Raw genomic sequence first — 23,260 nt, 5'->3', positions numbered from 1 at the left:
AAGATGGAAAGATAAGACGAAGAGTAACAGAGCTGGACAGAGGAAGAGAGGAAGGACGTAAACATTTCAGGGAAAAAGTGAGAGGAGGGGTGATTAATTGAGGAGGTCAAGTAGACTGAAAGAGAAGATGTTTGTTGATGCTCGCAGTTAATGGGAAAGACAATGAGACAATAATGGACAAGCATAAGGCGGATGATGTGTTCTCACAGAAGTGGTGCCTCCAAATGCTTCCTGTCAACAGCAGCAGGCCTCTGCTGTGCTTGTATCTGATTTAAAAAGAAGCGAGATTTCTGGCCAGACGACAGCGCAAAGACTCCTTCTGTTTAACATCCAAGTGTTGTCACAGCTAACACACTGCACATCCAAGGCTGTGGCATTCATAAACCTATGTACTCCTGGTTGGTTTTCTGACCTAAGTGATTAATTAAAGTGACTAAATGTCCTTTAGAAATATGGGAGCATTTGCATATAAAAACACAGCAGACACACAGCAGTTTGTGGACAAGACTGTAAATGTTATGACACAAGCTATATGATGCATACTCAGACATCAAGAAAGATGGCTGAAATAGTTTTTCTTCTGCGTATCTTTTCTTTAATCTTCGACCATCTGGGACATGACATCAGAATATTGATGCATCTTGGGAGAGGGATGCAAACTGTGAGGAGGTTGGAGAGAAGGAAATTTAAAACGTCCCTACCTATAGCATTCAAGTGATGGTGGCGGGTTTTGCGTGGCAGAGCCTAAAATTTATTATGATATTTATTTTCACTCACTGTCTCTTCTCATTTTTCACTCTCCCAACTCCCACGTCTGCGACTTACAACAATGCGCTAAGTGAGGTGAGTTCCCCGCTAAAGTTTGACTCTGTTTAAAAAAAAAAAAAATTATAGATCTAGACTTCCAAGGCTGTTCTAAGAGTTCCCAGCCTCATCCCTCTGAAGCACTCACGTCTAATGAGTTGAAACGAAAAAGAGACCAACTGCTGACGTTAGTGGCTGAGCATTAGCTTGAACCAGGCCCCATGCAGACCCACTTATCTGTAAATCACCTGTGTTCTGCAGACCGTACGGCCAATTATAAAGGGCTAAACCAGTACCACAAGCAAATCAGAGCGCATTGTTGTCGTCCCTGTATTGCCAGCCCAGAGAGAATTCCTGCTATTTTATTGAACCTATCTGCTTATAGGGGATAACCTTATTAGGATATAATGTATTTTTCAAGATCTGGCTGCTTCTTCACTCGCCCGCTAGGGTCAACCGTCACTGCAGCATGGAAAAGGGAATAGTGTAGAGCATATGTGTGTGTGTGTGTTTCTGTTTGTGTTATGTGTGATGTTACTCCAAGTCATTAATAATGTTCTTTAGCTCCGATATGATTGAGTTTATTTGGGTATGCCACACAGAACAGCCGAGCATCAATTAAAGATGATTTTTTCCAACAAGATATGAAATCCACAGCAGAATAAAATTGTACTTCTTATTCAAGTTCGTGTGAGGTAAGCGGACTTCTCCCTGCACTCTAGGGTTAAACAGTTCTGATCAGGGGTCTGTTTTCACTTTTGACTTTTAGCCTCAGCTCTGAGCTTCATAATGGAGTCCCCTCACACAAAAAGAAATTGACCACAGTATTGATCTGCACGTAAGAGACACAGATAACATTGGCATGACATTATATCAAGTGATTTATCTTTGAACTTGTAAAAAATGATTGACGGTAGAAAGGGATTCTTATCACGGTTGCATAGGCTTCCTATTCATCAAAATTATAAGCCACTGCATGAAAGCGAGAGTGTCTGTTCAGATAAATGCACCCTCTCAGAGAATGTTTGATGTTGGATTTAAGTATACTTTCCTCATGAAGGCTGGAGATAATTTAAAACAGCTCACATACCCGACAAAAAGCTGAACTGGAAACAAAAGAAAGTAATTACTGATATTAGCTCAACAGTGAGTGAAACACGTCACAGCTGTTGCAGCGGATTTGTGTGTATGTTAATGTGTATGCACCTGGTTTGTCTGTATTTGTGTTTGCGTCTCCTTTTCTGCCTAGTGGTCCACTCAAATTACACACTCTATTATCTGGTCTCTCCAGCCAGCCAGCTCATTTGGAAATGAGATTTAAAACAGCAACAAATTTAGAATTATATCGGGGAGGAAAAAAAGGGAGAGGGAGTGATTTTAAAATTATTTTGACATGGGTTGGTCCAAATCGCAACTGGGTATTTGGAAAACCGCAGATAGAAACACGTAATGGCAGTGACTAACTGCTGGCCAGTGTTTTTGTGCATTCAGGCCCCCTTACTGAAAGCAGTATTTTCTCCACAGTTTGAAATCCTTTTCCCAGGATAATTATCCATTGTAGATGCCCATCCTCAGATAATGACTGCCTCACCACTGAGCTAGGAAATTAACAGGGACCCAGTGTGCTGCAAGCACAATGGAGGGACTGCCCCCTGTATCAGCATTCAGCTAATTTTAACCAAGGAGAGGAATGGAGAAGCTGTTGTTAATACTTCCCTACTGCTTATAAGGAATAACATAATTTCATTTCGTCTATGATATCATCTACAAGGAAGCGCAAATGAAATATAATGCATAGGAAGACCTGGGTTCATGAAGTGAATGGCAACAGTGCCCCCTTGTGAAACTGGCGAGCAACTCCTCTGCATTCACTTCCATTATAAAGCTAAAGATTCGCAGTGGCTCCAAATTTTCCTTCTCCAGCCTCATACTGTCAACACACCTTAGCGACTTAAGCTGTGCCAAAAAGGATAAAAATGATCAGGAAAGATCAGGACGGGCAAAATGGCTGACGAAAAATGGGTTATGTGAAGTGGGTTTATTTTAAGACGCGAGTTCATGAGCTGCCCGTGGCACTGAATAAAATACGATTCAATAACAGTATGAACAGTGCAATTGCAAGCTGGCATTATGTCCATAGCAGGATTTTTATAAGTGCATTAGTGCAGCAGGGCCTCAGTTTTAATTAGTGTTGCAAGTATTAACACATTTGTTTAGTGCTGCGCTAGTGCTCACAGAGGCTTGATTATAGGATAGAGAAGGCCATTTTTCACCAGCTTGGCCTCTTTGCAAAGTAATAACTACTGGCTTACAGACTGCTATTTTAATGATTCAATTGAGACGGTTGTTGAGAGCTGGCATGGGGCCAAATAGGCAGTTACAGGTTAGCTATTAGCCTCTTGCAATTTACATATATTACGCCGGGCATCTTTAAAAGAAACTAAATAAACCAATAAAACTGTAAGCTTGACCTAACATCATTTGACCATGCTCTATAAGGCAAACAGATTTTGTAGTAAAGTGGTGTGTATTCTGGTATTCAGTTCACGCTACTTGACTGTGCACCTCGCTGCAATTTATAGTGCAGTTACACTCCATATAATCCCCATCAGCAGATGCTTAAGTCTTCTCAAAACAGTTAACTGTTGTTAGCCTCTGAAGTGTTAACCGCGGGGACAGATAGATGACTTAATTGTGAAATTTAATGCACACATCACACCTGCAGGGCAAAAACGAGCAGATGACGGCGACTTCGGCGGCGGTGCACGAGCACTGTGTATGGGCAGTCAACCTGCAGCTTCACGCCCCAGCATCAGAAACTTAAATTATCAGCAACAGTTTGTTTATTAACCAGACGTGTTAATAGGATTACATGCAAATCTAGTGTGAAAGGTAAAATGAGTTTGGAAATCAGCTGGAGGCTCCAAACAAAGATTGAGCGCGTGCCAGAGGCATCCCTGTCCTACAAGTAACCTCTTGTGTCTACACATTTCCGAGGGGATAAGATGGATACTGATGAGGAGATCTGTACGTATCTGGACCTATACTTCCTTCTAAACTTAGTTAATCCGTTATCGCCCATGAAGACGTTGCCTTGGCTCTGAGCCCAACGCCTTCAACGCAGAGTGTATGATGATGACTTAAAGCTTCATCAAACTGTGGCTTAGCGGTGCTGAGCAACATTAAATCAATACTAATACCCCCTGTGTTTGTGTGAATGTCTTGGAGACAACATCACTATCTGGGTGTAGTATAGGCTCAGCTCGTGTCACTCTTCGGTTGTACGGGCAGACAGACAGACAGACAGACAACTTCATTGTCCTCATCTAACCTGACAGGCTGTGACTGTGCTCTCTGACCGCTTGGTGCCAGGCTTATTTATATGCTACCGAGGAGAGAGATCTCGGGGAGAGCAAATTGCCTTTGCACAGAGAGAGACAGCCATCACCGCTTTGAAGTGTGAGCATCTGTGTGTGTGTGTACGTGTGCGCTTAGTCTCACCTCATCCCTCGCAGTGGGTTAAGTTGCACATTTTTATCTCAGGGAAAAAAATAAAAATCTATTTATGACAAATTGTTGTATGTCGTTGGTTGTCACAAGGTGAGAGCTTCAGAATATTCGGGTTTATCAGGAAGCCACATTCTTACGGGGTCAACTAGCTGGTGATTTTTTTTTTCTGGCACTCTCTGGGTCTCGCCAGCTCTCAGTGGAGTTGATGTACATGGCTCAGAGGGCTGCCCTGGCCCTGCTGTACCAGCAGCGTAACACAAGGTCCCTGTAGCACCTGACTCCCTGACTCATATCCCTTGCTGCAACCGCAGAGAATGAAGCAGCCATACATCATAGGCCAACTGTGTCCTCCGAGGCAGTGACAGACAAAGCCAAAAGAATCAATAAAGCCTTAGCTCAAGCCCCACTCTTATGCTCTCAGACCTCACCTTGGCCTCTTTACCTTCTTTTTCTTTTTTAAAAATTTCATCTCTTTCTCTCTTCATGTCTTAAATTTCTTGTCCAATTTTCTCTCCACTTCTGTCGTTTTCAGGTGACATCATTTATCTGTGTCGGACTACACCTTCTGTCAATATTATCTCTATCTGCCCTTCTGCTCGGCCCCAGGTGAACATACTGATACACAGTGGAGCTGTCAGGCCTTGACAGGAGACGAAAAAAAGAGAAGAGCACTTCAGAAAGAAAGAAAAGACCAAGGCCCGAGGATTACTGAAGGCCATTCAGCTTGTTAGTGCACAGGCACCTACATCAGACAAATGCATACTTAATTTTTTCGGAGGGTGATTCAAGTTCTGGAGGGTTGAATTTTCCCCATAAAGACAGTTTAGATGATGGAGGACCTTGTGTAATACCCACAAACCATTTCAGACAACAGTAGAAATGCTATTAGAGAGATAGACGGAGCATTGGGGAGTATTTCACAGTAATTAAACTGAAGTGTCAATGTTAATGCTGCCTGTTTACAACCCAAAAGCGCAACAGTTTCCCATGGCGAAGAGGTTTGCCGTTCATTTATGACTGTCGCTTACCGTTGTGAAATCCTAAGGACTTTATTAGGATTTTATTTTGGGAAATCGCACGCGGAACCTCTCTTGGCAATAGTTCCCCATGAATATAATTCTTCAGAGAAAATAGTTCCAGTAAATTTGTAGAGTATAGAATCTAAAATCGTTCAACTCCTTTACATTTGTTCTGGTATAATTTAATCATTTTATCACCTATTCTCTCCATCAGATAAAAAATTAAACACAATCTTTTAAACAATAATACTGACATTTAAACAGATTTAATAGTAAAACAATGTCTGTCAGAGCCTTTGTCGCTGTATTTCTGAAAGAGACTTAGAGCTGCTTACAGGGATGGTTGTAAATCATGGAGCAACTGTACAAGCTCGTTGCATCCCATGTGTGATACTATCGTGACTTGACAGTGTCTATTTTGTCTCCAATGTAATATGGATTTGTATTGGATTGTATTCAGCTGACTACATCCACCAGACTGCCAATGAGGCCTGTGTGCAAACACTGAGCAGGCTTACATAAGAAATTGGATTTTGCGATTGTGCACGTCTGTGTGTACGTGTGGTACAAAATGGTCCAAACGCATGTGCATGTCTGACTTACTGGGTGAGAACGCTCGCGTGTAAGAGCGACATGTGTGCGTGTGCAACTCAGCCCTGGCCTGCCCATTGCCACACCACAATGCCTTGGGTCAGTTTCTTGTGTCAGCTGGGTCAACAACATTATGCTGGGTCTTTTTATTCAACAAAGTATTGATCTTCTTCCGTATGTGTGTGTGTGTGTGTGTGTGGGTGGGTGTGTGTGTGTGTGTGTGTGTGTGTGTAAGCAGCAAGCTGGGCCAGGCCAAAAAAAAAGCAGGCACGTTCTGGAAGAACAAATTTGACATAAAAATCCAATCAATTGCTGCGGCCCATTCTCAATCTGACAGCCACAGCTGCCCCTTCAAGTAGAGAAAACACCAAACATCAGACTCATACAAGAACTCATCCTTGTTCATTCACTTTGGCAGAAAACGCAAACATCCCTTAATTATTTGCCTGGAATGCAATCTACAAGATGTACATGTCAGTGCATGTAAATCCACAAAGAACCACATATACAGTACACAACTACCACCTAAAACACACCCTCGTCCTCACAAGTGTGCTGAAGCACAGGAATAATGAATGACTATTTTTAATTGCCGTGCTCATCATTTTCAAGGTATTGAGGTACAAAAGCAGGCTGTGCTTTGTTAAGACAACAGATTTTTGTTTTGTCATTATAACCCACACACAGAAACCAATGTGTGGATGTTTAAAAGCTGCTCTGGGTACTATTTAAAAGGGGGGAAATGATACAGTGGGCTATGAGATGAGATAATTCAAATGCACCTTGGTCGCAGCAAAAATTACAGGCTTGCATCAAGCACCCAAACACACAGCTAAATACAGACATGCACATGTTTGGCACCCACTGAGCGTAAAGGCAACATCTTTTACTGTGTTCCTGGCTGCTGATTACACATCATTATCCAGACTAAAGGGGGGTGGTATCATTTTGAGACAAATTGGCACACTGGGTTCACCGAGAGAAGTCTTTATATTGCCAACAAACATGCCCAGGCAACGAGGAGGAATATTGTGCTTCTTGTTCACAGCCCGCAAAGTAACTTCAAACGTTGTTTCATTACGTTAATTCTGAGAAAGACTGAAAGTTTGGATGCTTCTAATTATGAAGCTGCTGAACTTTTCGCCGCGACAGATTAGGAATGAGAGACAAGACCCGACTGCAAAAGAGGAACGAGAGAAGAAAGAGGAAAATAACAAGAGCGACAGAGCACAGAGGAACATGATGGACACATAAAGACAAAAAGGGGAGCTGAGGCGGAGAGATGTAAGGATTTACGTGTGCGTCAAAAGGGTGTTCTGCCAAGGCTTCACTGTGAGGTTATAACCTGCTGATTAATTCAGCTCATCTATTATATAAATAAACCAAAACACAACAGCACTTCCTATTTGTGTGTGGCGGTGTGTGTGTGTGTGTGTGTGTGTGTGCCACCAAAGTCAGCTGGAGCAGTGAAGCGGACTAAATCTACAGCAGCAGAGCATGGTGGGTAATAGTACGAGTGAGTCATCAACTCAGCAACCACTTACTGACTCATTTGCGGGTGCACACACATGCACGTATATATATATATGCTGCACAGCATCAAGTTATTGTGTTTTCTCAAGAAAAAATGATTGCATCTTCCCACACTCTTTGACACTGTAACAGAGGTATGTTACATAGAATCACAGAAGCTGTGTGGTTTGAAAGTGTGGCCAGGAATGATGTACGGATGAATGATGTATGGAAGGGAAGCGACTCAATGCCAGGAGAACAGACAAAAGAGGGCGAGGAGCAAGCTGGGAAAGGGGGGATGCAGGGAACGAGGGATTAAAGGGTGAGAACACAACAGAAACAGTGCACAAGTTGCATTAGAGAGGTGATGAGCCACACAGCAAAGAGCGAGGGAGGGTGGGACAGAGTGGTGGATGTTCAGAGCGAAGGAGAGAGTGGGAGGGAGTTTAATGGGGGAGGAAACAAGGATACAGTGTAAAGAGAGGGAGGAGGGAGAGAGAGAGAGAGAGAGAATGTTTATGGAGGAATGTGACAGTGTTCAGTGAGAGATGGGACGGACAGATTGTGCCATATCAGGTGTTGAAGAGATCTGAGGACAAGACCCCGAGAGACATCAGCAAAAGAAGCAGACTTTTTTTCTTTTTTCCACACCAGAACTGAAAGTTGGAAAAACAGCTAAGAGTGGTTCGTCCACACAGCTTTGGGAGACAGAACAGCAGCAGCGGCAGTGATTGTGGCTGTGGGGGCAGGCAGACTACAATGGAGGTAAGTCACTTCCAGACAGGCTCGAAGCAAGTATGGATGTTTGACTGGACGTGGGCTTGGACAAATGATACGAGACATGGGAGACAGGGGGCTCATAACCTTGCAACTTCAAACAGTGGTTGGACAGTTTGACACAAGCGGATCCTGCAGATCTGTGAGTTGTTGAGTGGATACATTTTGAAGCGAGAAACAAAAACGCTCAAGTGCCTTTCAGCATCCTACTGAATTATGCCTGATGTTTACACGATCTAAGATTCTGACAGAAGTTTCTCAACATGGAAGCAGATCAAATCTGTGGCTTTACTTTTAATATGCAACCCCGAATTACAAAGTAAAAGCATATCTGTGCCAACCTTAATGAAATGCCTGCTTTTATCTCGGTTTGTCTAGAGACACTGTTGTTAACATATTTTTTTCTTTCTTTTTTTTTTTTGATTTTTGTTTTACTTTCGGCTCCGTCATTACGAGACAAACCATTGTTTTGAGCAGTATGAAATCACAGGGAGCTGCATGGGGCTCAATTTAAGTGTTACACTACACACAGCAATTTGGGAAAATAAATGCCTTTGAACAGTAGTCTGCTTTTATAGGTCTTTTAACACTGAATTTGTTGAGTTTATCTGTATTTGTCCCAACCTATGATTCTCCAAACTTTTATGATTTTGAAATAAATCGCGACACAAGGAAAAGATCTGTAGTGGAAAAACTGGTTCCTTCACTACCTCGCAGTTGTCACACCTGTGTGTATACTAATGTATGTGTTGAGACCTGCAGCGATCATGAACTACTGTCCATTTATGGCAGCAACAAGCTGAATGGGTAAGTTTAAGGTACGTGTTAAGGCATGCTCAGCTTTGTTCTGCATTTTAACGTAACACATAAAGAAAGTCAAAGGGGAACAACACTGTCACAATGAATACATGTGGAGGATAAAAGTAACGTTCTCCTAAAGTTCTGCTGCTGCTCAGTGGGTTTTTGTTTTTCTTCTGTGTAATACAGAAATCCTTTCTGGGTGCAAACATCGAGACTTCGCGGGCCACTCTACTGTATGTCTTTTTTGTTTCATTGTGAGAGCAGTTCCACATCTGTACCACTTGACAATCAGTTGGAGATCTCATGACCTGCTAAAGAAGACGCTTCTTAAAATAACTGTCCCAGATACCCAAATACAGCAGCCTCTCATGAATGAAGGCTCTGACAGGGAAATGCATCCCATCGTCACTGCGAGTCTCAGCGCACAATGATGTTGCAGAGTTGTCAGCTTCTCTGTAACCATTCTCACTCTTTCTGTAGTAGCAGGTGAATATCAGCTGTGGCTTTTGTCAGCTATGACACCTCGGATTGCTTAAAAGAACCATGCAGTTTCCCTACAATGAAAAATATAGGAATTACAAGGTCAGAGGGCTTTCATTTCGGAGCTGAGCACAGGTATCGCCCGAAGCACACATTTCCAGCTGCTTTCAGGATGATATAGACCCCTTAAAGTGAGCTCATTGTGTCTTCTCTTACTCCCACATTACACCATCCACACACACAGCCGCAGCAGATTAGGAGGATGGGAGGATGGTTATGCTCAAGAATGACAAGCTTATCACTGAGTCTTCAGCTTGCAGGGTCAATGGGCCCCAGTGCCAGGGAAAGCCTCATTCTTTTCCACCTACCTATGCGTGTCATCCCACTGTGAAACTCTATCGAATATGTGGAGCAATGACCATGTGTTACCAATGCCAGGTGAATTTTAAAATGTACATTTCTCATTTGTATTTGGAACACAATTTTATGATGTGGCACTCTATTAAAGGGGAAAAAAAGTGATCTGAAACTGATCTGACATCAGTGTTAGCGTGCCTTTCTTGCTGCAAGCTCAATAATTGCACAAATAATAATCTGACAACAAAGCTTTTAGGGCAATCCATCAAGTTTAAATTTCGTGATAACAAGTCTGTCGCATCATGCATAAATGACACAGTGCTCAAGTAATGGGTAATGGAAAAAGTATAAAGTAATGGGTAAGCAATAATTCAAAATGTCTAAAAATACTTCCACTTTTTACAATACATTTTCGCCACTCTGCTTTTTGAGTGGAATAAAAGCCTCGGAGGTAAATATTTTATGGTTTGACTGAAGCTGGCCGGTGGACCGCAGTATCTAGCAGAAGACGCATACAAATCTTTAAAATCATTTTTGGTTTGATTCCAAGACACTGCACAAGTTTGAAACATTACTGAAGCATATTGTAAGGTAATGGTGAATCTTATTTAAGCAGATGAGGCTTAATAAAGAAAATATAAAGGGGCATTTCAAATATTTAATTTTAGGACTCCTTAAATTCATGAGCATCAATCCCAATTCTTGCCGCGGCACTAAAGGCCCCCATTTAGACTCCATTAAAAATACATTTTCCTCTATACTCCAACGGCCAAGGTTATGCAAATGCACGCACTACAGGAGCAGTATTTGGCCAGCCATACAAACCCAGCAAGCAGTGCAGACAACCTCCGTATCTATTAAAACCCAAGGAGGTGGATTGTTTGGTTGACCTAATGTCTCATTCGGATGCGCATAATAGCATCTGTATGCAATCTAACCTCGACAGGGGGCCCTTTACTAAAGGATGGGTTCTTGTCAAAGACGCAGACATTTAGCTGCAAATAGGAGACACAGAGATTGCTTTAATAAATGTTCATTTGCACAGTGATTATGCCTCTGTCTGCCTCCAGATCCCTCATACCTCGAACAGAGGACACGCTGGCTGCATGGTGGACAATACAACCATTATCAATGTATAATGTTAGTTCCAAGGAATATAAATCTCCCTCACACTCACTCCGTCTTTCCATGTCTGTCTCTTTCTGCTCGTGCATCCCGCACGGTGCGTGGTATTCCATCTCCTTGCACTCAGGCAGTAATGAGTGCCCGGCATTCTGCACTTCAGCATTGAAGCCCCATTCATGCTCAATCTCCTTTACAATGCACTAAAAGGATTACCCAATTAGCTGCTATTGGATGCCATTGTGTATGTATGTGTGTGCTTGGTCAGTAGATAGATGTGTTAGCAGTGAAAGTGAAAGATAGATGACTGTCTCTAGTCCACACTTCATTCCTGGTTGATGTTCTGCTGGAGGCCACATTACTCATCCTCACAACTCACAGCCTCGTGAGTAAGACCCACGAAGGAGACGGTGCGTGCGTGCGTGCGTGTGTGTGTGCACACGTGCGTGTGTGTGTTACCAAGTCCTTGACAGGCTGCACAGAATGACTGAGAAAGAGAGAATTACTTTTCAATAATTCTACCGACCGAGCCATCATTCTCTGAACATATACTCACTCCTATCATATGCGAGCTGTTTCTTCTTCTCCTCGCTGTAATTTGTGAGTTTAATTTCCACTGTCATGCCAGGGATAATAGGAAGTGCCTGCTTCATTACCTGTGAATCATTACTGACTTTGTGTGAAACACAGATCAATTCCAGTTATCTAATGTGTTACATCACACTGAGAGGAATATGTTCAGTATTTTGCATTTATGGGATGGAGCACTATAAAGAATGATATAAGCGAGCGGCTCCTCTGGAATTAAAGGTGCGATACACATTATAATTCTATCCTTTTTACATTAAAACGTTGTCCTGTAAAATATTCATTTAACTTTTTTTCCTGTTCCTGTGGGAAGATTAAACCAGTGAGAAATATACTATCAAAGTTTCAATGCGAATATGGACATGCTAGCCTTCATGTCGGGGAGCCAGAATAGATGTTGATGATGTTTATTTAAGGTGTCTTAAACTCAACCGACATGAGGAATTTGCAAAGTATATACTCTGCGTTCACTTCTATTATCTCAACCAAACCTTGGCATTAAACTTATGTTGATCTTGATAACATCTAAACGGTCCGTTTTCACACACAATAGTCGGGGCTTTGAGACTTTTACATTTTGATAGAAATCTTGAGTGGCATATATGGCATATATGATCCTGTATGATCCTTTAAACTTTATGTTTAAATCCAAGTTTAAGTTATATATCTTAACTGCGAGATTTCCTCAGAGACGACTGAACTGAAGCAGGCTTCGGTTAAGCCCCACCCAAGTAAACAGAAAAAAAAGACTTCACACATGAACAAAGAACAATAAGCTGCCCAAGTCTGACCTAAAAAAACAAAGAGTGAACTAGATAGATTACACATGCATCTGTTAGAAATTACCATGTAGACAGTGAGAATTAAAATGATGCCATCTGGCACAGTGGCAGTGTAGAGGTACAGTGAGAACAGAGGAGAGTTTCATGGTCATTGTGAGACAGGTATAAATCCTGGACCTTTATAACACACTGCTGCCTTCCTCTAGCTAAGCTAATGGATTGGCTATGGTCTGTGAGCGTGTGTCTGTGTGTGTGTGTGTTTTAGGGTGGACGGGGGTGGGGGCATTGTCAGCTGGTCTTGCGCGGCACAGGGCTTTGTGTCAGGCAGGTCAGCTGGACCCCCCCTCCTTCCACGCCCCCTCACACACACACACACACATGCGCGCGCACACACTCTCAATATGTGAGTGCACACCACTCTTTTGTGCAGACACCGAAAAACATGCAGCCAATCAGATATAAGATTACACATATGCATGCACCCACACACACTACTCCCCCCGTCCCCCCCTTGTCCCCCACCCTCCCGTCCCACCTCACCAAAGGTCTTAAATCACGCTGTCCACCCGAAACCTGTGAGGTCAGATCATTTGTACGGCTTATTAAAATTTGCAATGATGGAGCAATAAATGGCTTTTCAGATACCTTCTTTATTTGTGTCAAATAGAAGTAGGATTGAGAAAGTGACGGAGAGCATGCTCACAGGTCGGGAGCACTGTTCTGACAAACAGCTCCAGGGTCAGAACAGAACTAATCGAGGAACAATGGGCGTCAGCTCAAAGGACGAGTGGACAGTGCTGCTGAGAAAGATTATTCCAGACTATCAGAGGTGCTGTTATTTTATATGTGGGTCAAAAGACTGCAAAGACTTCATGGCAAGAGCTTTCAGACAGTATGATGTAATATTATGTAAACTTGACTGCAATTCTGTCTGTAGATCTCGAAAGCTCAGACTAAAGAGTTATGCTGCTTTCTGACAGTTTATTTGTTGACAAACTGATTGTTTATTGATTCCGTGCAGTGCTATCATTAAATCATTTGTGCCCTGTCTCTGGATGAATTATATGTTCACTTGAGACAAAAATGGTGTGTGAGATTTACGGTTGTTTTGTCGTAAGCTGAGCGGGGCCATATCTTTTTTTGTTGTTTGTTCATTTGGAACACAGTAACTTTTCCTGTCGTGGTGCGTGATTGTATTTCATCCGCAAGGTGTTTTGTCAACGGCGTGCCCTCTGTGCGATGCTGAACGCTCCACTGCCTTTGAGAGACTTGCAATGGCACCGTGAAAGTGTGTATAATTTGTGCGAACATGCCAAGGTGTGCGAGAGAGAGGGAGTATGCGTCTGTGGGTGTAGCTCTGAACAAACAGCATGCGAGCAAAATTGTGGTAAATCGCTCTAAAACTGAGGCTCTCCAGCCCTCTTATTGTAAGTACTAGTCATTTATTTAACACTCAAATATGGTCCTGGGCTGTTTGGGGAGAATACATCAACTGGCACACGAGAGTCCACACAAAGAAGGCACACTTCAACAGACAAAGAGTGAAAAGATAGTGGGTGAGCGCCTTTTTTTTTTTTTTTTATCCTTCAGATGAAGAGTTGTTTGTTCAGGGTGGGTGCAGGGCACCAAGTGGGACGGACGGACGGAGGGAGGCAGTGATAAAGGAAGGGAGAGTGGGTAAAATGAATGGTTATTACACAGTTAGTCGATGCACAAATGTGGGGTGTCTGAGGGTGATTGTGCAGAGAGGAGGGGGGTGCATGGGCGGGGGTGTAAAAGATCTTTTGTGAAGGCCGGGAGTTAATCACTTGAGCGGCACACGCCAGTTCTATGGGAGCACATGTTGTACACCGGCTCCCCTGAGAGGAGAGGGAGGTCCCAAAACACACACACACATTTACATGTCAGTTATGATGCAAAGCCGGGTACAGGCCGGCTAGAAAAGCAGGAAGACCCACCCCCTCAACAGAACAGTTAGAAGACCCGGCACAAGTGATCATCCTTGCATTTGCTCCTTTTTCTTTCGTACACACAGACATGCACGTCTGCCTGTTTGTTTTCATCAGGACTGGATAGATCACTCTACAGGGGCCTTGCTAGAGAAGGATGCTTAGTTTGAACTGGCAGTAAGTAAAATCTATTGTTTCATAACATCAGCCCCACGTCGGTGGTGGATGCTAATGTTTGAGAGTGGTAGTGAAGGCTGGAGTTTAGATTTAGCAGCAGACATCCAGGCACAATAAAACAGAGGCAGACAGGGCCATGTCAGAGACTGTTTACTGCAGGGACACGGGGGGCTGCTCTGCTTTGTGTGTGTGCGGGTACAAATTCAACAACATATGCCATTACACAACATTTTCATTGACTGTTTACTCTGTAGAATGCAATTTGATTTACATTGTGGGGAGGGAAAAAAACAGAAAATCAAAACTGTGCTGTAGGCGTTTTTTTGTAGTTTAAGATGATTTCTCCCTGTATTCACCTCAAATACTTTTCTTCCTTCTTCTCTCAGCAGCACTCTGTCTCACTCGCCGTCTCTGTTGCTGCTATTATTCTCCTCGTGATGAAACATCTATTTTGTAGATGTCTCATCTCACTTATTGGTTTTTTCGGGGTGATAAAATGTGACAGCCTTGATCAGCACTAGCCCCATCATTCAGCATTTTTCTCTTCACGCACGCTCATCACACTGCTCAGACTAGGGACAATGACAGCTTTGTGCTTCCTTGCAGACACAGCGGTGCAGCCGTGCCAAATGAAATGTACACAAACGTGTGACATATAACATCCAGTTAGTCCTATGCTTTGCTCCTGCGCTCATTATAAAGTGCTTAAAGGCTGAGGACCAGGTGGTTTGGGGAGGCGCAGTGATCAACCAGCATGGAGGCCTTTGCCACTAGAAGTCACAACTGAGGCGACTTCTCCCCTGTGGGTTAGAGATCACGGTAGCAACATATGGGGTCTTTTTCTCTTTCAAAGGAGGAGGAGCATCACTTGCAACTATGAATAAATATCTGTGTAGACTGTGATTGTGAATGGAAATGGCATAAATGCATCCATGCTCTCTGTGCTAAATCTTTGTCTTAATTGCAATAAGTCCTGACGGTTAAACTTAATATTTGGCTGTATATGGCCAAGTACTGTAATACGGCAAGATGGGAAACGATTGTAAAGTGTTATTCAGATGGCAGCAGCCAAGTGTTGAGTGGGCAGTAAGTAGCCTAATTGTCAGTTTGTTTAGAGGAAGGGCGCCCAAAGGGTTATTTGTCAAATTCAACGGCTGAGCCATAAATCTCGACACACAAAGCCAGGCAGAGCGCCAAGATGGAGTCTTTTTCCCCAGTTTGTTTGTTTAGCAAATTTGAACCACCTGCTTCAACAGTGCATGCCTAGACTGAACAGGAAACAATAAAAATTAAACATCGAGAAAATGCTGGACGACACGTCCGTCCTTCATAAAGAAATTTTACGAATCTGATCCTGTATATTCTCTGTGTTAAATATTTATCACCCCTTTCATGTTTTGCAGATGAAGCCGCTGGCAGAACTTCTCTGGGGTCATGAGACGTGTCTCCTTCTCACTTCTATGTAACGCGATCACCTGGACCTTAGCCCCATTCCGCCCTCACCTATGCATGCAGAGATCATGGGTAGTGTCAGCAGCCTCATTAATGGCAACAGCCTCAACAGCAAACACTGTAAGGCATCCGAGTATATGTTAAAAGATAGAACAAGCCACCATAGGAAAAGTGGAGGTTGCAGCCTTGATGGGTTACTGAAGTGCGGCTTCACTCAGGGGTCCTCATCCTCCACTCATCCCTCTAAAGGCCTTTCCCACTCCCGCTCAGGAAGAAGTGAAGACTTTTTTTACATCAAGGTGAGATCCTGCTTCCATATAAGACGTTCAATAACATTCCTTTAAATAAAGGTGTGGCATATTGCTCTGCTCTTGGGTAAAATATTTATCCTATTTCCCACAAGGTGAGTCATAAACCAAGGGCAGCATACCACAGAGAAAGATCAATGGAGGACTGGGTGAACAGAGACGGGGAATCAGATGGCCAGCTGCAACCTAAACTGCTATTTAAGTCGGGGAAAACGATGGAAAGGGTGAGACTGGTCATACAAGATAAGATTGGATATTAAAAGAATGTTTTTGACCTTTTGTTAAAGTATAATATAATTGCTTTCTCGATGAGATTTAAATAAGACTGATGCCTACGGACATCTGACGCTAAACATGCAGCTGGTGCCGCCATGGTTAGCTTATCTTAGCATAAATATCAGAAATGACCCTGTCTGTCACTGTCCGAAGGCACCGCAATTCACATTTAAATCTCACTAATAAATCTGATCTGCTCTGTTTAGCTAATCCACAAAAAAAAGAATGCAATTAATCATTTTATGGATTTCATGGAGAATCTATTTCTCTTTTGAGATCTGTTGTGAATCAACCAGTGGAGAGTCCTGGAAATTAGGGTTCTCTTCAAAGAAACAATCTAGCACGAAACACAGCATTTTTCCAGATATTTTGGCCAGTCATAGTCAGGAAATGACATGCTAATGATGGGTTAACTCCAAGTGTCCCAGTATGTCTTGAGAGTGAAGCAGCCTGTATAAGAGCAGAACCTCCTCAAAGTGGAATGCAGCCATCATTAACTCACCTATGTTCTCCCTACTGCGAAAAGTCAAATGTCAGCCACAGGAAAATATCTGTTTTTATAATGTAGGCTACTCATTATTTAAAAATTCATGGATGCTGATGTGAGCAGATTTTGTTGCCAGGGAATAGCATTTTCTTCCTGTTTACAGCAAACCGGAGGTTGGTGGGAGCATTATATCCTCGCTGAACTCTTTTTAAAGGGATTAAATGTACTGGGAGTGATTGCTGAATTTGATGCCTATGGTAGGAGGAGTACATTTAAGAAAAGCCAACACAGCTATTTTTCAGCATAGGCACCTCCAACTTTTAGACTTGGTTCAGCAATCGTGGATCCCTTCTGCACAGAAGTTGCCTTGGATATTATATTCGGAAAGTCATCCATATCCACGGAAGAAATAAGATCTACTGTTCACGTTGATATGGCGCCCATCATCCTTCGTTTTTTTGAATTACATTGAAACTTCCCATACATATCTATCTTCCGTGTGATGTGGCACCATCTCTACCATCACTAAACCCTTGATACTAATAGCTGTCCATTTTCTCAGACCGTGTAGACTTTTTTAATTACTTGAAACACAAATACCACAGAATTGATTAATTTCAAACTATCAGCATAATCACTCTAAGAGCTGAGCTGCACGTGCACAAAACTGTGTAAATCATCTCTTTCTACCTTAGGCCATGAACTCACCAATCACCCCATTTTGCCAAACATTTCCTTTAACAGTATTGCATTCAGATATAACTGAACTTAAGGTTTTATGTTCCTTTTCATACCTTCATAGAATATAGCTTCAATGTGCTTTGAACTGGAACAGTTGCTATGGTTATTCTCACAACCATTAAGAAGTCATTCGGCGTAACTGCAGCAGACTTTGAAAAGCTCAAACCGAAGTGGGGAATAAAACATGCACAGCAGGTAGTTTAATAGGTAGTAGCTATTCCTCATAACCTCCGCTGAACCCTCCCAGCTTATTAATCACCCCCTCCCAGATTAATGACCTAAGAATGCCTTGATCTTCTCAGAAAGTCATTTCTATGCCAAGAATATGTAGGCAGACCGCATCTTCTTCAATGGGCCTTTATTCCTCAGGGACAGAGAGGGGGGCAGCTGCAAAAGAGACAGAATAAGGGAGAAAACTGAAGAAGAGAGGTCGGTGGGCAAAGAGAGTTTGAGGGAAAGATAGAAAAAAAATGGGACGAGGCATCCCAGCCATGAAGTCAGTGAGAAGGAATGCTGAGCTCACAAGCTTCACCTCTTACACTTCAGCAATAGCTCATATTATTAATATCACAGAGAACGGCTATTCATCTTCCCTCAGACAGCACATGGAAGAGAGATGTGGGATGTTGAGGGAAGAACAGGACAGGGAGACGGGGAAGTATGGCTCTACTTGTGACATTCTTGGACAGCACAGATGGGGCATGCGGAGTATAAGTTCATCTTTGAAATGAGTTCTCTCTTTTATGACAGTCTAGTGAATTTTACTTGCAACTACTGCTGTGTGCTGCTTTTAATACTGGCAGTTTGTGGTGAAGTAATTCTGCACGCTTCACTGCTTTTATTTCTAATATGAGGAGACACAACTGGAAAAATCTATCCCTTTGATTTGTACCAACTTCCAGCATGTGACAATATTTATCTCTGCGAAAGCCAGTCATTATGATTTTTAAGCTTCACAATGTGACACATCCTCAGCTCTTTCTTCCCTCTGTAGCAGCAAGAGAGGACTTGCTTTTCGCTGTGCTGTCAGCTAAGAGGAGCCACTGAATATAAAAACAAAAATCGGGAAAAGCACCCCTGACTGTGTGTCATTTCACTCTTTTAGACCACTGCTGAGAAGTCATTGGTCCGTTCCACTGCATTCAAGCCCGTGAATCCCATGAGGGTTTCCTCCGCAGAGACAAGCCACAACAGCCTGGATCGCATCCTCTATCCTCTGAAGAAAACCAGCAGTCCAAATATAAGGCACAAGCAAGACACAACAGGTTTTTGTCTATATTATATTGGTTAAACTATAGCTGTAAAATGAGATTATTCAGGTTGGATGATGAATTACTCAGAAGTACAATGTAATTTCTTTCCCCTTTTAGGGACTCTTTCTGACTCTGGACGTAACTCTATGTCAAGCATACCGACCCACAGCACCAGTGGCAGCCTAAGTGCTTCCATGGGCCCTGTCAGTCACAGCGATGGCAGCTCAGCTCTCGCAAATAGCCTCAGCAAGAAAGAACAACCCAATATACCTCCATGGGTCAATAGGAACAGCGCAAACCTTGACTGTGGTTACACGGCTGGTTTAAACAGCAGTGGGTTGCCATCTAAGGCTAATGGGGATGCTGGCTCTCCAGCTCCATCTCTCTGTGCACATGAGCCGAGCCCCCTCTCCGAAACTACAGGTGGGATTCGGTCCCCCATTACTACAGATGAGTCACTGATTGAACGCTTGGAACAAAGGCTGCTGGAGAGAGAATCTGAACTGCAGGAGCTACAGGTATCAAAATCAGTCATGTCACAAAGAAAAAAAAAAAAAAAAAAAAAGAGAAACCACCCTGTTCCCTTAAACAGGATGACTGCTTCTCATGAATAGTTAACTTGTACACCTCTGATCATTCTTCACTTTGCAACAGGTGAGTTTTGAGGAGAAGGAGGAGGACACGTGTCAGCTGTTTGAGGAAAGACAAAGGTACTGCTCTGAAGAGATGGAAGGGTTGAAGCAACGATGCTCCACGAAGCTACGGCAAGTGTCCCAAATGGCAGCAAAAACACATCAAGCACTTCAGCTGCAGGTCAGCCAGCTCCAGGTCAGCCCCACGTCTATTCACTACTAATATTTCACCGGTTCATTGTCCTCTCTACTATGCTCAAGCAGATTCCCTTGTGGATCATTAAATTTAATATTTCACCTTCATTTTAGTCGCCAAAGCAATAGCGGAGGTATATTTTATTCACTTGCATGAATAAGTGAAATGAGAAATAAACTACTGTGCAGGCAGAGAAGGAAAGACTTCAGGAGGATGTCTCCAGACTGACCCGAGAGAAGGATCTTTTCGAGCTCAGGCTGAGGTCTTATGAGACAGAGAGCACACAGCTCGCGCCGACACTCGAGGAAACTCAGTGGGAGGTGAGTCACGAGTCACAAATGTGATATAAATTGGAAATGAAACCGTGTAGCATACAAAACTACGCGGTGCAATCTTGTAGTGACGGTGCTGAGGTGCGATAAAATCCATTCTTCCTTCACCAGTGGAGGAATCAATCATTTTGCATCATGTTTAATAAGAAAGGAATGTGTCACAAGAGTCACTTTAGATTTTGCTAAGTGGTTCACACTGTTGCTGTCTTACATCAGAAGCATTATTTCTTACAATGAAAACCTTTCGCAGGCTATCACTATAGCTCAGCTGCAAAAGATTTGCTCGGATAAAATTGTGAGATGGGCTAATTGGTTTCTTCTATAAACATCTAACAATATTTAATGAGATTTAAATAACATGTAATCACATAATCATATAGAATCACTGCCTACCTTTTACGTCATTATTTTATTAATTATATTGTTCTGACTCAGTCCCACCCTTCTGATCAGAGCAGCATTGAATTAGCATAAATACTGGACGCACACTGCTGCTCTGGGTCTGTTAAATGTAAATGACCAACTGTCACCTTGGACCTTTTTTAAATTTGTATGGAGATAGTACACCAATGTTGAATTTACAGGTGGTTGCACTGCCATCACATGGCCCAGAAAGGAAAATCTATTCTCAACTTATTTATAGGACTACTGATTATAGAACTAAATTATCAGCTTGCTGTTGGCTTGAGGTGAAAATGTTGACGTATTGATGTGACATGACCCTGTCCTCTCCTCGAATGTATTTTACTAATATTTAAACCTCATTTCAGCTTTTATAAGGCTGGTTATACAACCAAATGTATAGTTTATTCGGATTTGACTAAATTTCTAGGTGTTGTTTTAATTGAAAATGCAAGTATACGTGAGACTCAAATTAATATATAACTAGAACAGTGTCATGTTTATTTTTCCTTTCACTGCACATTTCAGTACCTATACCCGAGAGTAATCCCAGGTGTCATCTGTGTAATTGTCTCTGTCCAAATGCAGGTCTGCCAGAAGACTGGAGAGATCTCTTTGTTGAAGCAGCAACTTCGAGATTGCCAAGCAGATGTCAGCCACAAGCTAAATGAGATTGTAAGCCTCAGGGTGTCACTAAAGGAAAACACAGCAAAGATGGAGATGCTTGAAAAGCAGAACAGAGACCACGAGGACAAAGTCCGCTCTTGCACTATAGAAGTTGAGGTTAGTCCCTTGGTACAGATTCATTCCATATTAAAGCTGGAATAGATGTGTTTATAAAATATTCACATAATGCCTATACACTACTACTAGTTAGGGGGGATGCCTGTAATTATACACTACATCCAGCTGCAACCTGTGGCGCAGAGTGTTTTTAATTTCCATGTTTTACTGGGACTAATCACAGCCTCAAATTTTGAGTTTCTTTGACACATAATTAGGGCCCGTCATTTCGCTCAAAAATAATTTTCTTAATTGCTGCCTTTGTCTGAATATTTTCCATTCTTAATTCAGGTGTGCCAAAACGAACTCCAGCGCAAGAAGAACGAGGCAGACTTTCTGAGAGACAAAGTGGGCAAACTGGAGAAAGATATTCAGGGAATGAAACAGGATCTGGCCGTGGCCAAAGAGCAGAGGCTGCAGCACAGTATTCAACTTGAGGCCCAGACTCAGGCCGTCGAAGGGCTGATCCAGGGTTCAGACTCCGCCGAGCAAGGCCAGGGGGAGGAGAACAAGGCACACAGCTCCCTCCAAAGACAAGTGGAGCGACTGAAGGAGCAGCTCAGGGAGGAGAAGACGGCTCAAGAGCGACTGGCCAGCAACTTTGAGCAGGAGAGGCGGACGTGGAACAAGGAGAAGGACCGGGTCATCAAGTACCAGAAGCAGCTCCAGATCAACTACCTGCAGATGCACAAGAAGAACCAGGACCTGGAGAGGATCCTAAAAGAGCTGACGGCTGAACTGGAGAGTCGAACAGAGTTAGGCATGGACATCCCCTACTCCTCAGGGTTACAGACGTATGACGACGTTATTGCCACAGAGATTTGAAGAGTGCACACACTGGCATGCTTTCAGGAAAGTGGATGCTGAATCTTGACTGTTGTTTCACTGGATAATTATCTGTCTACATGCAGTATCACAACAAGTGGAGCTCCTTCACTGTTAATTAGTGTTTTACACAAGCTTGAATAGGATGTGTATAATTTAGGATTTTGTGTCCAGGCCACAAAAAACAAACAATAATTTTAACATGTCTTTGGTGATGACACTGTTACTTGTTTAAAAGTAAATATTATTTAATGTTCAATTTTTTTTTTTTCATTTACCTGTCGAACAGGATCACTTAATGTTTAAAGAAATCATACTCATTTTTATTTTTTTTTTTTGGTTTAAAATGTATTTATTAGTTGATACTTGATACAGGCTAGACAACAGCTGATTTATTCATTCTTGATTAATCACCGACACACGATAAGCATGATAGTTGCTTAACAGCTGTCTCTTCCAGCATGGCGAAATGACAGTGATATATCATCTATTGTGACTGCAGGTTCCTACGCCCTAATATCCTTGGCCTTGTTCATCCATGTCACTGTACGCTCCCACACTGTCCATCTCATGTGAATACTTTCTATAGCCACGCCGATGTAAAACTTAATTTAATTTTAATATTTAATGAAAATATGTGAATCAATGCAGTTGCTGTGTTTTATTAAATTTTCACTATATTTTTGTCACTCCCTAGATCTTGTAAACTTGAAACTTTGTTACCAAGAACTTTTCAGTCATTAGTAGGTTAATAATATTTCGAGGCTCCGGCAATAAAAGAGTGAATTCAGGTGGTAAATGAAGTCCTAAAGAACCATCACTCATCTGAATGTTTATTTTAACGTTCTCATGCATAATTTATACGGCTAAACTCTACAAAAGGATTAAAATGTGTCCTGTATTTTAGAAAACCTTACATCCAAACCAGCGTTTGTTACACTCTCAGTATCTGAAATGCTGACACAAAAACGCAGATGACACCGTACAGTAAACCCTGGGGAACAACTGTGAGAGAAAGCGCGGGATTCACTTCATGTTCTGGGAGTGTTATTCTAAGCACAATATTCTAAGGAGAAAAACAAAGGGGAAAAGGGTGGTCATCCA

At 42.5% G+C, this 23,260-nt stretch overlaps 1 protein-coding gene across 2 annotated transcripts; it reads left to right on the top strand.

Moving 5' to 3' along the window:
• Positions 1–7,928: 7,928 nt before the first annotated feature.
• On the top strand, positions 7,929–22,802 carry lzts1 (leucine zipper, putative tumor suppressor 1). 2 transcript variants are annotated; one of them, XM_047592443.1, is made up of 9 exons: positions 7,929–8,201; positions 15,873–16,220; positions 16,325–16,453; positions 18,839–18,998; positions 19,104–19,504; positions 19,641–19,814; positions 20,003–20,134; positions 21,137–21,331; positions 21,623–22,802. In XM_047592443.1, the coding sequence occupies exons 2-9, from the start codon at positions 15,975–15,977 to the stop codon at positions 22,154–22,156; spliced, it is 1,971 nt and encodes a 656-aa protein (XP_047448399.1). In that variant the 5' UTR covers positions 7,929–8,201; positions 15,873–15,974; the 3' UTR covers positions 22,157–22,802. The 2 variants fall into 2 exon arrangements, with proteins under 2 accessions (XP_047448399.1, XP_047448400.1); XM_047592444.1 differs by lacking the exon at positions 7,929–8,201 and adding an exon at positions 13,675–14,469.
• The last annotated feature ends 458 nt before the right edge of the window (positions 22,803–23,260 follow it).

This window comes from Mugil cephalus, chromosome 8, assembly GCF_022458985.1.
Source record: "Mugil cephalus isolate CIBA_MC_2020 chromosome 8, CIBA_Mcephalus_1.1, whole genome shotgun sequence".
NCBI classification, from domain to species: Eukaryota; Metazoa; Chordata; class Actinopteri; order Mugiliformes; family Mugilidae; genus Mugil; species Mugil cephalus.
Note: the sequence above shows the minus strand (reverse complement) of the source record. Positions and strands in the feature narration are given on the sequence as shown.